A 13,638-nucleotide genomic window follows, 5' to 3' on the forward strand; every position below is an offset into this window, starting at 1 on the left:
TTTTATGCTTTTTTCATCTGCTTTTCTTTAGTTTTCAATAAACAAAACATCAGGTTTTACTATTCATAGTAAGGTAACTCCATCCTTCGACAAGAGGAAGATTCTGTTCTCCTGAGAAGAAACCTGAGCTCATTGATGCCAAGAGTGACAAGGTCACAAAGCCGTATTACAAATGGGATGCAGACTCACTATCCTGTAGGATATCAAGATGATGGATATTATGAGATGCCATCAAAATATCTCTGATCATGGGAAATAAAAAGTCTGTCACAAACGCACTTTCTATAGTTCGGCTCATCCAGGAAAAATGGGATCTCTTGATGTGTCTAAACACAGCACCAGTTTGCTGGGTTTCTCTCTTGCTTCTATGAAGCTTTTCTTCCTGTGAAGCCTTGTTCTGTGTGAGGCAGCAGACATAAAATAATTTATTTATGTTACAAATAAGCAGCATCTGCAGGAAACTGTAATTAATATGAAAACAGGTACTGGGAAAAAATGGAAGGGAAAAAAAACCCCAGAACAAACAAGCAAAAACCAACACAAAAAACCCCAAAACACACCAAAAAACCCCAAACCAAAACCAAATGAAACAGAGGTTGGTATTCAGATCCTTGTGTGACTAGCTATTTTTGACTGTACTAACCTTTTTGGCACTTGTCCAAGTAAGGCTCCTTCTCCACCTCTATTACCAAAAAACACTGGGTTTGCCTATTAAAAAAACCATTGTTACCTTTTATTCAGTGGCACACATGCTGCTCCCTGTGTCACATCCCATATGCATTCCTTCTCCTTTTCTGGTAGACCCCAAAACTATTACAGACTATCAACACAGACACTGTGGAATTTTTGAAGCATGTAAGAGCACAATTTTGGCTCTATTGAAAAGCACACTATCAGACCATGCCAAATATTCAACATTACCATAATTAAAACACTCATAGTGGTACCCATTGCCTGGAGCACAGCACTGTGAAAATACTTACTGTATACAGTATCATCAGAGCTTGTGTCAGGTGTCTCACCTTGATGGGTTCTTTCTTCAGCACAAAAAGGCAACAAAGAGACATTTTCTCTCTCCAGATATAGTATCTGGAGTTCTAAAGAAAGTAATTTAACATGAATAATATTCAGACTTCACACACTGCTATCTTAAAAACTGAATTCTTTGGGCAAGTATGACAGAAAATCTTGGAGGTGACTCATATTGCCGTATCTCCTCTATTTGTTATATATTTTTCCAACCCCCAGTAATTCCTGTAACTATAAAAAGTTGCAGAAAAAGTACTCCATTATCTACCAAAGAACTCGAGCTAAAGGTATTAGTGCATACCTACTTGCTGACATTTGTGCTTCCAAGTAAGTGTGCAGTTTCCTTCAGGCTTCACAGTAAAACACACCAAAATATTAGATCTTCTAGAGATACAAGTTTCACAAAGAATAAATTATTTCAGGAACGTTTTTTCTTCTTCCAATACATGTTGCTTGTAATTCTGTTTGCCACATGCACTTAAGGTATGTTCACAATGACCAAAGTTCAGATATATTTAAATTAATCCATGGCAGAATTCATAAATGTATCAAACCCATAAACACGCAGTAAAATCTCATTAGGAGCTATTTTCCACTGTGTTAGTGTCAACAGATGATTTTAAATTAGGGTAGAACACTGCCTACTAATCAGAGCACAGAACATTTATTTTCATTGTACAGTATCATGACGGTGTATGATCTTTTCAAATGAACTTGTTCAGATTTTAAACTGAATACACAAATCGATGAAGGTCATGTATATAGACACAAGAACTGTCCTTAAAAGTTTCTTCTGACAGAAAAGTTCTTAAGAATGTGAAGCTACACACCTCAAATGACAGAGGCAGCAGTGAAGAATCCATTCACTGACCTCCTTACTAGCTCTCATTATGTGGTCAATAGATAATTAGGGGTTTGCTTTCTTTAATTAAACACACTTTCAAATGTGTTGTTACAGAATTCATGTGTAATATTTAAAGATAATTTTTAAGTCTTTTTAAAAAGATTGGTAAGTTAGAATACAATAAGCAGAACAATGCCCACAGTATTCTGGTGAACTTTTATTAAAAAGTTTTCTTACAGAAGTATGGAATTCTTTAGCAAAGTCAAGCCACCACCTGTTGCACAGCCTTCTTCACTGACACCATAAATTTGATATTTTTTGCTCCTCTAATGATCTGCACTATTGGCTGGTGAGTGCTCTGCTTATAAACGCAAATGCAGTTTTGACCACAAATGCAATTTTGAAGCAGCCAAGACAGCTTTACTAAAAAGGAAATCACCTTCTCTTCAACAAGACCAACTGCTTTTTAAACCTTTGCAGATGGATATGATTCCACACACAGTCATTAGATTGAGAAGCTTCTCAGGAAGAGAACCAAAAGTTGCTTAATGACACATTACAAGTACGATTTGTGATGCTCTGCATGCACTTCACTTCTTAAGACTTTCTGTGCTGCTTCCTTTCTCGAACACAATGGGCCCAGTGTCTGGTTCCCAGCTATGCTTGTATCTGCTGGATGTCATTACGCACTGAAGATTTATGTTCAAGTTCAAATCAAATGCAAGTTTCACGGTCTAAGTAGGGATGCCCACAAGCATATTGTTCTTTGGAGAACAACTCTCTGGCTCCATAGATATAACTTGGACAGAGTAGTTCTGTTCTTCCGCAGCCCACGCCCGATCCAAATCCACAAGCCCCATACACTGCTTTCCTAAAACGAGAGCAAAGGAGAACATGGAAACTAAAAATATAGAAACCATCAGAAACATGCACTTCAATATTCAATGTTAGGAAAACACATCAGTAAGTCATCTAAAAAATAAGTTCCAAATTTACTTTAAAAATTATCTTCATCTGGTTTGTTTCAAATAGACAATCATTAAAAGTTCTAAATCACATCTGTGACTTGTAACCCTCATTTAGCATTTCTTGAGAATTATTAACTCTCTATATGGAGAAATGTTACAGGCACAATTATTTTTAACTGTTCTAAAAGCTTACAGAAAAATCCATGCATTAATGTAAAAGATACAAAAGAAAAAAAATGCCTGGTTTACAGCTTAGCTCTCTGAATTGCCAAATTTCTACTCCCTTTATATCCATAACTGTTTTCCTCCTGCACATTCATCTAAAATCTGAAAATCTCTGCTTATTGAGTATCAATAAAAGACTAAAATACCAAACAGTGATGCAGTGTAATTGAGTTGAGACATATGAATGTAAATGCTGATAAACAAAAACACTAAATTACTAATGAAAACTAAATTTATCTCAGATTTACCTGCAAAAAAAATGGGAAGGACAAATTCCAGAGATTTTTCTGTTTAGAAGTTTGTATAATGATACAGCCATGACAAGCTGATGAGGGCATTTGTCTTTATACATTTACACCTTATAATTATTATGTTCTGAAATACAGAACTGATTTGTCAGATGGTATTTTCATCAGTTTGAAACTCTCTTGCAAGAAAGATTTAGCACTTTTGTGGAATGTTTTATCACTAACAGTCATACAGTCTCAAGTCACAAACAAGGCACAGTCCTGCTTCAGTCTCAAAAGCCTATGATCCTACCTCTTTTGGTCCTGACAGAACTGTATAGTTAAATATATTTGGGGTCCAAGATGCAGGGAGGAGACAGGAGTACTCATTCTGCTTATCATCAGGATACAATTCTGTCATTCCAAACTACCCTCTGGAACTGCCTTCCTCTCTTCCCTGAATATATAGAGTGTGAGTGCCTGTACCATGACAAGCCCTGACATGCAGCTGTGGTGCCTCTAGAAGTTTTGAGTAGGTGGCACAAATATGCTCCTCAACATCCTTGTATTCCAGATCAGCTGGTGCACACCACACTCTACAGTACTCAGTCCAATCTATTCTGTCTTTCCACAGTGAGCCAATGACCAGAAGTATTTTCTCCTTCTCAGCTGAATTCCTTATTTACATAGGAAATTCCCTAGTTTGACTTTACCAACATTGACATTTGGACTCTGTTTGGGTTCTGTTGGTGGCTTGAAATTTGAGAGGGGTAGTAATTGGGTAAGAGACAATTTAGAGATACAATAATAAGAATAGGCCTGAAAAAGAACTTTTCAACTGTATGGATTTTTATGTTGCAGGGAGAAATCACTAGTTTATTAGATCTCTGTAAATTACTACTTCTGGCACTATTCTTCTATATTTGTGGCTTCACAGAAAATCACCTGCTGCATTTGGTTGAACAAAAAAGGATGCACACACTCCTGCCACTGACAGCAGCAGCATCATCAACCAAAATGTACACATCAAGGTGCAGTTGGGAAAGCCACAGCTCCCCCAGTGCTCCCAGGAAGACTGTGAAGTACACAAAGCAGTTATGTGATCAGACAGAATAAATCAGGTGTGCTGTAGTGATGTTCACAAAACTATTCAGTATGTTTGCACTTAGGTCCCACTGCTGCATGTAGTGGATAAAGCACACGTGTCCAGTGAAAATGGGAAAGAGAACTTTGTTCACTCAAGAGAGAATTGCCATGTGTAGCAGAACTGGGCTCTGTATGCATATGTTTACATTCAGAGATACTACAGAAATTGGTGATAACTCCTTTGACAAATGTGTTGTTTCAGCCATAACAGACACAGACAGAATGCTGTACTTGAACACTTTAGGCCCTTACAGGTAATGAATCAAAATGATTTGTCACTTCACTGGAGCTGCATAAATTCCATGGCAATTACTAAAATACAGTTTACAATACCAGCCTAAAATATTCAAAAGTTTTGCCATTTGCACTAGAATAGAAACAGTCTTCCTCCACTTGTTCAGGAATATTTCATTAAATGAAATCTACACAGTTTTCTCAATACCTGATGATGCATTGCACAAAAGAAACAAACAAACAAGATCTTCAACTATTTACAAGTATCCCAACAATATTCCCATAAAACCAGTTTCAAAGCTGAAACAGAACACTGAAATGGGAATGATATTCACTGAAACAGATTCGTATTATATGGAACTTAAAGAAAAAAATATCATTTCTTTAAAACAGAGAAAGCAATGATGTAGGGAAAAGGAATAAGATTATAAGATTTCTGTTTGGTTTTTGTTCAGGGCAAAGCACATAAAAATTACATTTGTGGGGAAAAAAACTGATGTTTGAGACAGAGAACAGATGAAAGTCACAATCTTTCAAAAGCATTTTGGGTCTTTTTCCAATTTTCAGCAGGAATGTGGTGCTACACTGGTAACTGAACACTAATGTTTTCCAAATACTGTGATGATAGCAAAAGAGCCAACAAATTTGTTATAAGAAGAATTTGTATTCTTATCTATGTCTGTATTATGTTCTTTTTATGCAGTAAGAAAAACTTCGAATTCTTCAAATGAAGCTTTTTAAAAACTCTATGATTATTTGCTACTACTGCTTTAATATACTTTCTAAGTGTTTCATGTAAGCCAAGAATCCACAGTTATATCCTGAGAGTTCCTAGCCCCTTCTGCCTTTTCTGACCTGGAAGCTAGTTTATAGCTTCTATCAGAACATTAATACCAGACAGGAGCACATTATACCATTTTGTAAGTCAAAGAATACTAGAATACTCTGCATAATGAAGAAGCGGGTTTGCTTATTCCAAATATTTCAAGTGCTATGTATTCTGCTGTCCTTCTGACCAAAGCTAAACCAACCTCTGCAATTTAGCCTTATTGTTTCTATTAGATGTTTGCCCTTGTAAGAGAGTTATCACCAGTGATTACAAGAAGGACAAAGGGATCTGTGCTTTTAATAAAAAATACACTGGCAATAGCAGGACTTTACTGAACTTTACAAACACCTCATTCTTGCCAGAGAATGGTGGGAGAAGGGAGGGGAAGGAGGGAAGGAAAGTGAAGCAACTAAAGATCAGTAAAATGCAAACCCTCCGTCTCTTATTGATCATTCTGAAAGAAGTGTTTCCATACCATAGTGTAGAACAGCAAGACATGAAATGTGAAGAAACTCAGATTTTTCAAGAGTTGTGTGAAGACAGCAACTTAATGTCCTGTTCATGAAAGTACTACTTCTTCCCTTATGTATTACGGTAAAATCATTACAGAGCTAGTTTACACAACAACTGTAGAAATTCATACCAATTAGCCTGCGTTCAGGTGGAAGCTGAACAGCTGTCTGATCTGCAAATCTGCAAAGGGTCATGTGCTCCTAGAAAAAAGACGAAAAAGTAAATAAATTTGTTCCAGTCACATTTCCCTCTTCCAAATAAAGAAAGAAAAAATCTAATTAAATGGTTCAAAGTATCATGCTGAACACTATTTTTCTAGGAAAATTATCTGTGTACAAATCCCAGGTTTGATACTGCTTTGGTTTATTAGTATATCTGTAAATCAAGTGTTTGTAGCCACGACCACATAGCTACCAATGAGCATTTGATTCTTGCGAAATTTTCTCCAATTCTCAGCAGCAGCTGAATTAGATGCAATGTATACAAGATAGCATTCTTCAAAGACATTCTGTAGAATAATTTTGCCTTCAATTACTGATGAGCAACACACTCTTCTTTTAGCATGTGGCAGCATCTCTGCATCAATAACAGCCAAGACAAAATACTTGAATAGGTGATTTGGTCTACTGCACGTGTCTCCCAAGCAGTGATTTTTAATTCCCAGAAGAATCAATTGCCTTGTGGGTCAAACTTCCTAGGCTCTGCCAAATACATCTGTTCAGGATCAATGCAAAACATCCTTAAGGCAATATTGATCCTGAAGGCAAAAAATACCTGGCTGTGAACAAGAAATTTTCCTACATCAAAATGAGCACAATTCACTTTCAAACTATCCCTGTTCTAGTTAAACTAGAGCCCAAGTTGTGACTACATCATTTCCCCTGACACAGTCATTAAGTTGCCACAATCCCTGTTGGCAGAAAGAAGAAGAAAGCACTTACAAAATAACAAAGATAATAATCAATACCTGCCCAAACTTTGTTCGTGCATAAACAGTTAACTTGCTTACTAGAACACCCACACCTTCAATTCCTATTAAGTTTTCGAAGCTGTATGTGCAAAGTTATTCAGTTTTACTTTCCAATTCTCCTACAGGGAGAGTGTCTGACAAATGAAGTCTCAAAATGTATCATGGTAGAAATCTACAGCTATCATAACCTTATTCCTTGCAGATATAAACTAATGAATTACAGTAAATGTTCTCATCAAAAAAGTTTTGGAATTGCCAGACTTCTGGATGTCTTTTTAGATCTCACTAAAATGAAAGATAAAAGAATCTCAAATGGGAACTGGAGGGAGGTGACACAGACAATGTCTGGCTAACACATGGCAGCTTTGGCTACTAGCCAATAACCTGTAACAATTTATTAATATCAAACATAAAAATGCATATAGCTAGCTGTATAACAAAAGTTATTTATAACTAGGATTATTTGAGGCACCAACCAGCCTAGACCGTCTGTACAGAATCATACGTTATTAAGAGCAGCAATATTTATTAACCTTGTCCTCAGCCTCTGTGCCCTTCTGCAACACAAATAATAAAATGCTGGAATTTCTATAGTGTTGATAATCCCTGTCTTTTAAACCTCCATGGATTAACAGATTAAGAAGAAAATTAACCGAGTTTTAATGAGGTTATACACACCATCCTAACCTAGGCATCTTGGCTTTGTAATTGCCACCATTTCCCTCTGTCTTGTCAAAAGGTCTGCTTTTAATATGTTTTAATAAAAGTAAATAAACTTTTTTCTGAAGTGAAACCTGAGTTCTTCATGTTTATGTGTTAGAAACATACAAATGTGTTGAAAGAACGTTAATCAAGGGAAAAAGTAATGGCAGGTCCAAATTCCCTGTGCCACTTTTATAATCTCCATCTATGAATATTTATTTCCACGTATAAACTGTACATAAACCAGACTGTCATGAAGATAAGATTAGTGTACCACCAGATAACTGAACTTCCCTATATAAGATGGCTGGAAATTTTATGTATTTTTAAAATGGCCTCTTACTTGAGGATTAAAAAGGACAATCTGCTACACAGAGCGTCTTTGCTATGGCTCATGTCCCAGAAATCATCTGGGTATCAGAAATAACGTGTATCTCATATTTCTGTTACAAATTACTATTCTGAATCTCCAAATTTCATTTCTGTATTGCAAACATCAAGATCCTTGTTTAGGATTTGACACTTAAACCTAGTGAAGTTCCTTATATAGCCTCGCTACTCTCAAATGTCAACATTTTCTTTCCATGCCACATTAAGTGGATCTAATATTAACGCTTCTGGTTGCTCATCGTTAACTAGTTTAAATGCACTAGACAAAGCTTAATAGATCAGTACCCGTGGTCTGCTGTCCACCTCTCTGCTCTTGTTCTTTTTCACTCCCCTGTTACCTGTTATCTTCATTCTGTCAGATCTGCATGCCTCATTGATTCTTCCTCCCATTTTTCTCTCCAACTACCTGCACACAGACGCTGGCTCCACAGGGTCAAAACACATTTGAGTATTTTTGAAACAATTTTAAGTAACATTTTAAAACAATACTGTAATAAAATTCTTGCTGATAAGTATAAGGTCTTCCTACTCACTATGTCCAATCTTCCAGACATAAATTGGATGGCGAAATCTAACATTTATCAGAAAACTTTATAAAACCAGTAATTTTACCTAAAAAGTGATCAGACATTTCCATAGTATATACAATTGTACTTAAGACCTGAATAAATAGGTATCCTGTAATTAACTGACACATGTTGAAGTATCTTAGGAATGGCTCACATATACATAGTGATAAAAAAAGTTCTTTTGTGGGAAACCTACTTAATTTTATTGAAGAAAAAAGCTTTAAAAAATGGATGGTGGAGAGAATGCAACACAATGACATCTGCACTACTAATGAACATTTCACGTAACACATGCTCCTCCTTGCAATTACAATATAACAACTTTTATTTGGGAAGAGATCCAGTGAAATGCAGAAACTGCACATAATCCTCTCCCCACCACCACCTTTTACATACCTTATAGGACAAAATTTCTTTGAACTGATGACTGAAAAAAAAAATAGACCAATTTAATTAACATCTAAAAAAGCAGAAGTGGAAAACAGAAGCAATCATTACATACTTGAACACATTTTAAACAAAACAAATATCTGTATCCTACAGAGACGCATTAAAAAAAAAACCCAAAAACCATTACTGTTCCAGTTCATTAGAAACAGAAAAGCATATTTGGCGTTGTCTTTTCTTTTTTCTCCCCTCCTGCTGTATTATTCAGAAAAGAAAAAAATCTCTCTTTAAATTATTATAAATGCTAATACAGATTTACTGGCGTTTCCACATTGTCACATAAATACTTTACATTAACGTACACAATCTCTAGACATGCATATATTTTGTTTGTATCATAAAAGGTGCCTCTACAAGAGAGCTGAGTAGGACACAGGCAATATGGGAACATGGGCAGGCTATTAAGTGTTATGATCATATCAAATAAGGAAAGAAGAGAAAACAAACCCTAAAATCTAGCTCAAGTGAAGGTTGATAGTTTTCTACATAGGCTTACAATATTAGATTTCAAATTTAGGAAACAAACCCAGAATTTACATTCTCACAGCACCTACAGCAACGAAAATTTTCTAACATAGTGAGCACTTCCAGCCTTCATGATCTAAAAAACGTAACTGGACAAAAGCTGAACAGTTTTATTGCATCTTCTTTATCAATACTTACTTGTTTTACTGTGTCAAAAGAGAAAACAAAAAGGGGCACACATAAAGAGACAGAAGAATCTAACTAACTAAGAAAACAGTGTTAAGTGCAAAGTTTATCAAACTGGCAAATTACAACATTTACTCTCTGTGCACACTTACATAAAATATGCAAAATATTTAACATGGGTGCATAAGAGTTTTTGTTTTGTTTTGTTTTGTTTTTTTACATTTGTTGAGCCCTTGTAAGATAATAAGTCTCAGTTTCTTGTTCTGGGGAAACCACAAAAACCTCTTCCCCCATCTAGCTCCACCTCAGAAAGCTGCTTGTGTGTTATCTTCTCCCACTTTATGCTTACCGTTTAATTTTTCTTTATATCAAAGGCATTAAAATTCTCAAGCCTAAGATACGTAAGTATCTTCAACATGGCAGATTTCAAGATGACAACATGTCCATTGAAAAAGTATTAAAACTATGAACTGAAATACAGAAGAGCTTGCCTACTTGGGAATAAATCAGTAGAGTTTCACAAGCAGTAAAGTGTGGTATAAAGCAGATCCACTTCTTTAAGCTGATTGCTAACATCTTTCTCCAACAGTAAAATGCCAATTCCCCTTCTTACAGTAATTTTCATGAGTTTTATATTAACTTTGTTATTTCAAGGTAAAAGGTCTGCATATTACATAGATTCCCACATACTGCATTTACTATGTTGATAGTAAAAAGTCTTCTGAACTATGAATAGATAAATCCAGAAAAGATAACCCAGGAATTACCAATCTGTCTCACTTTCAGGATGGGTTTGCAAACAGAAACAGGAGGAAACAGCTGCATTATCACTTACATTGCCTAGATACTTGCAATGATCTTCAGTTGATTAATTCTATACCCTTTTAGTATTTTCTTCCTTTGTTAAAGCTAATATTTTAAAGTTTATCTTGTTAGCTTTAGTTTACCTTCGTGGGTATTGAAACTTCACTGTGTTTTGAATGAAGCCATAACAACAAGGGGAGATGACAAAGGCTGCCTGTGCCTTGATGCAGTGCTCGATCACCATGTCAGTTGCCACGCCACACGCATGCAGAGCCACCTACAGTGTTAAAAACAAAAAATGAAGAAACAAGCAAATTCTTTATAGTGACATTCTAAATTCAGTCCTCCTACAGTAGTTCTTTTTGTTGATTGTTACTTAAATATATGAGGCAGTTTTGGCAATGAAAGCTGTTATGACAAAGGCCCAATCATCAATTCCTCAGTTTTTCATTTCTCTCCTTCATATCTATGCTGAGGTATATTTATGGCCTATTCCATTAACAAGGGAACCATCGACACTGAACAAGAGTCACTCACCAAAAGCACTCAAAAAATAGGTGTAATGCATTATGATATCAAATAAATAAAAAACAAATCTCCAGAAAACTATTAAAGAGAAACTACTGTCGTGATAAGTCAAAAGTTTTTGTTAAGCAAAAACTATTAAGAAATACAAAGAACTCTCTCAAAACTGGATTTCTACTTAGCAGCAAGAGAAGTAACAGATACATCTGACGGTCACATTTAAAGGACAACATTTACACATAGATTTTGATCATCTGAATGTAAGGTATTGAGTAAAAACTTTAGAAACTAAAAATCAGGCAGGATGAAGCATCAAATACAACTTGTCCTCCCTTTCTTTTTCTTTCTTATACTTTATTTCTTTTTCTTAGTGATGGGCTCTCAAACTAAAACTAGAATGCCATTCAGTCACAACAACTACCTATAAACACTGACGCATGTTTGGGCAACGCAAAGATTGCACCCAAATTCTTCCTGCCCTCCTACAGAAAGGCAAATTCTCGCTGTACTCAGTGTGTTGCAAGGAAAGGCAAGCAGCAGTCTCCTGTCAGTATCTGTGCTACCAACAGGACCAGGTGAAATGGAGGCATTATTTTCTCTGCCTTCAATGTACTCAGTAGCTCAAAGAGCAGGCCTGGCTGCTCTCTGTTTTCATTAAACTAGGGACATAATGCAGTGGTGTGGATTTGTAAATCTGCATTGTGTTCTGTGTTCACTGTAAATTTAGAAAAAAGGTTTAAAGCTGCAAAGATCAGATTTCAGGATTCAAAGTTGTTTTTCCAGGTACAGCAATTGGAAGATAAAAACTTTGCTCTAAGATACAGATCAAAACAAAGTCTTTTTTGTTTGCAGACTGCTTGATGTAAGCTCAGCTGAGCAGACCATTAATCAACTGAACTGTAACTGCATACAGATGGTAACAAATATTCTTGTCTCAAGCAGAACTTTACAGCATTAGTAAGAAAATAATTTCACAACAAAAGTTTTCTGTTCATATAAATTTAACAACAAAAATAAAACTCGTTTAATGTCAGAAATAGATTCTTAATATCACAGCTATTAGGTTATCACAGAATGTAATTACAGTACTTGGCCATCTATCCAAGAAGAAAACAAAGACCTCTGCTTTGCTTTACTCGCACGTTTGGAAAAGAGACCTTAAAACAGCAGCAAATAAAACCAGTAGCTTTGCTGAGCCTCTGTGAACTTTTAGACCAACTGACTACTTCTTTGGGTTTCTCTGAATCAATTTAGATAGGTGAAAAATCACAAATAAAATCCAAGACAAAGCTTTCTCGGGATATCCTAACAAATTGAACAACTTATCTGAAATAAAATAAAGTGAGGCCTAATGCTGATTATGTATTTGGTTCACAAATCTATACATCTGTAGACAGATGGAAACAAAGTTGACTCTGAAGAGAGCAACAGAGCTAGGCTAATGCAGTGTGAGACCATAGCCCTGTCTTACATCTCTGGAACTGCAACTCCCAGAACAACCCAGTGCACACAGAAGTGAAGGCAAAAGAATGTTTCATGAAATCTAAGGTTCACTTTAGTGATCTTAAAAAGGAAAGAACTCAACATGTTCAAAAAAATATATCCCCCCCACCAAACTTTAAACTTTCCAATTTGTTCTCACAAATTAGCTGAGATCCTGTGAGTACTATGGAAGTATTAAAACCAAGTAAGATCTCACAGACTCCTCTGGGTGTCAGCATGTAAATGCGCACAGCATGCAAGTATTTGGTAGCCTTCACCTTTAGACTGAAATCCTTTATTGTGATTGATGGCTGTACTACAACATATAATAGCGCAATGTACCAGTTCGTTTGGCAGTCCAACAGGTTGTTTCAGAACTTTGATCTTCATTACCCTAACGATTCATAAGGGCACAAATGTTATGTGCAGCAAAAACGAAGTGGTCGACACCTTTTTTTTAAAACCTACTTTTGAGTTCCTGGCAGACAACAAACAAGAAAACAGCCAAGTAATGCAAAGTTGATGTCAAAGTAACAGGATACAAACATTACATCTTTCTTCACTCATAATATGGGAGCAATGCTAATTCGCAACAGATAAAAAATGTACAACTAACTTAATACACATTAATACAACAAGGGTACTTCTCATAGTGTCAAAAAAACCTGTCTGTTAAGGACATACAGAATTTTCTTATCTCAGATATTCTAGTTGTTTCAAGAACAATTTATCAGACACTGAAGTTTTGAAGTGGAAAAATTATACTCACTTACCCCAATATTAAAAGTCCCATTAAAATAGTCCAAATTTGCTTGAATGAACCAAACATTGTTTAAACCTAATTCATCACTTCTGTCCTTAGCACGGATCAGAGACAGCTCCTTATTTTCTATGAGCACGACCTAGATTAAATACACAGGAGAAAGTAAGGCAAAATAACACTGAGAAATCAAAGTACATGACCAACAAGCATAAAACTTTGTAGTTAAGTTGAGAAAACCTCAAAACTACTTGTGGCAGAGCTCAAGATCTCCAAAATGATCAGCAGGACACCCAGCTATGGAAAACATTTAATCATTGCAC

The 13,638-nt window shown here is 35.9% G+C and overlaps 1 protein-coding gene across 1 annotated transcript in view; it reads right to left on the reverse strand.

The window, feature by feature from the left end:
* Positions 1-2,075: 2,075 nt before the first annotated feature.
* Positions 2,076-13,638, reverse strand: part of LOC104402921 (glutathione S-transferase C-terminal domain-containing protein-like) — a gene marked incomplete at its 5' end in the record, with an annotated part of 12,219 nt that continues 656 nt past the window's right edge. Inside the window, 5 exons of the mRNA XM_010010915.1 lie at positions 2,076-2,744; positions 6,146-6,215; positions 9,043-9,073; positions 10,692-10,825; positions 13,329-13,457. Of these exons, the coding sequence (XP_010009217.1) occupies positions 2,608-2,744; positions 6,146-6,215; positions 9,043-9,073; positions 10,692-10,825; positions 13,329-13,457 (501 nt within the window). The remainder of the gene's footprint in view (positions 2,745-6,145; positions 6,216-9,042; positions 9,074-10,691; positions 10,826-13,328; positions 13,458-13,638) is intronic.

This window comes from Nestor notabilis, unplaced genomic scaffold (genome assembly GCF_000696875.1).
Source record: "Nestor notabilis isolate BGI_N333 unplaced genomic scaffold, ASM69687v1 scaffold25723, whole genome shotgun sequence".
NCBI classification, from domain to species: Eukaryota; Metazoa; Chordata; class Aves; order Psittaciformes; family Psittacidae; genus Nestor; species Nestor notabilis.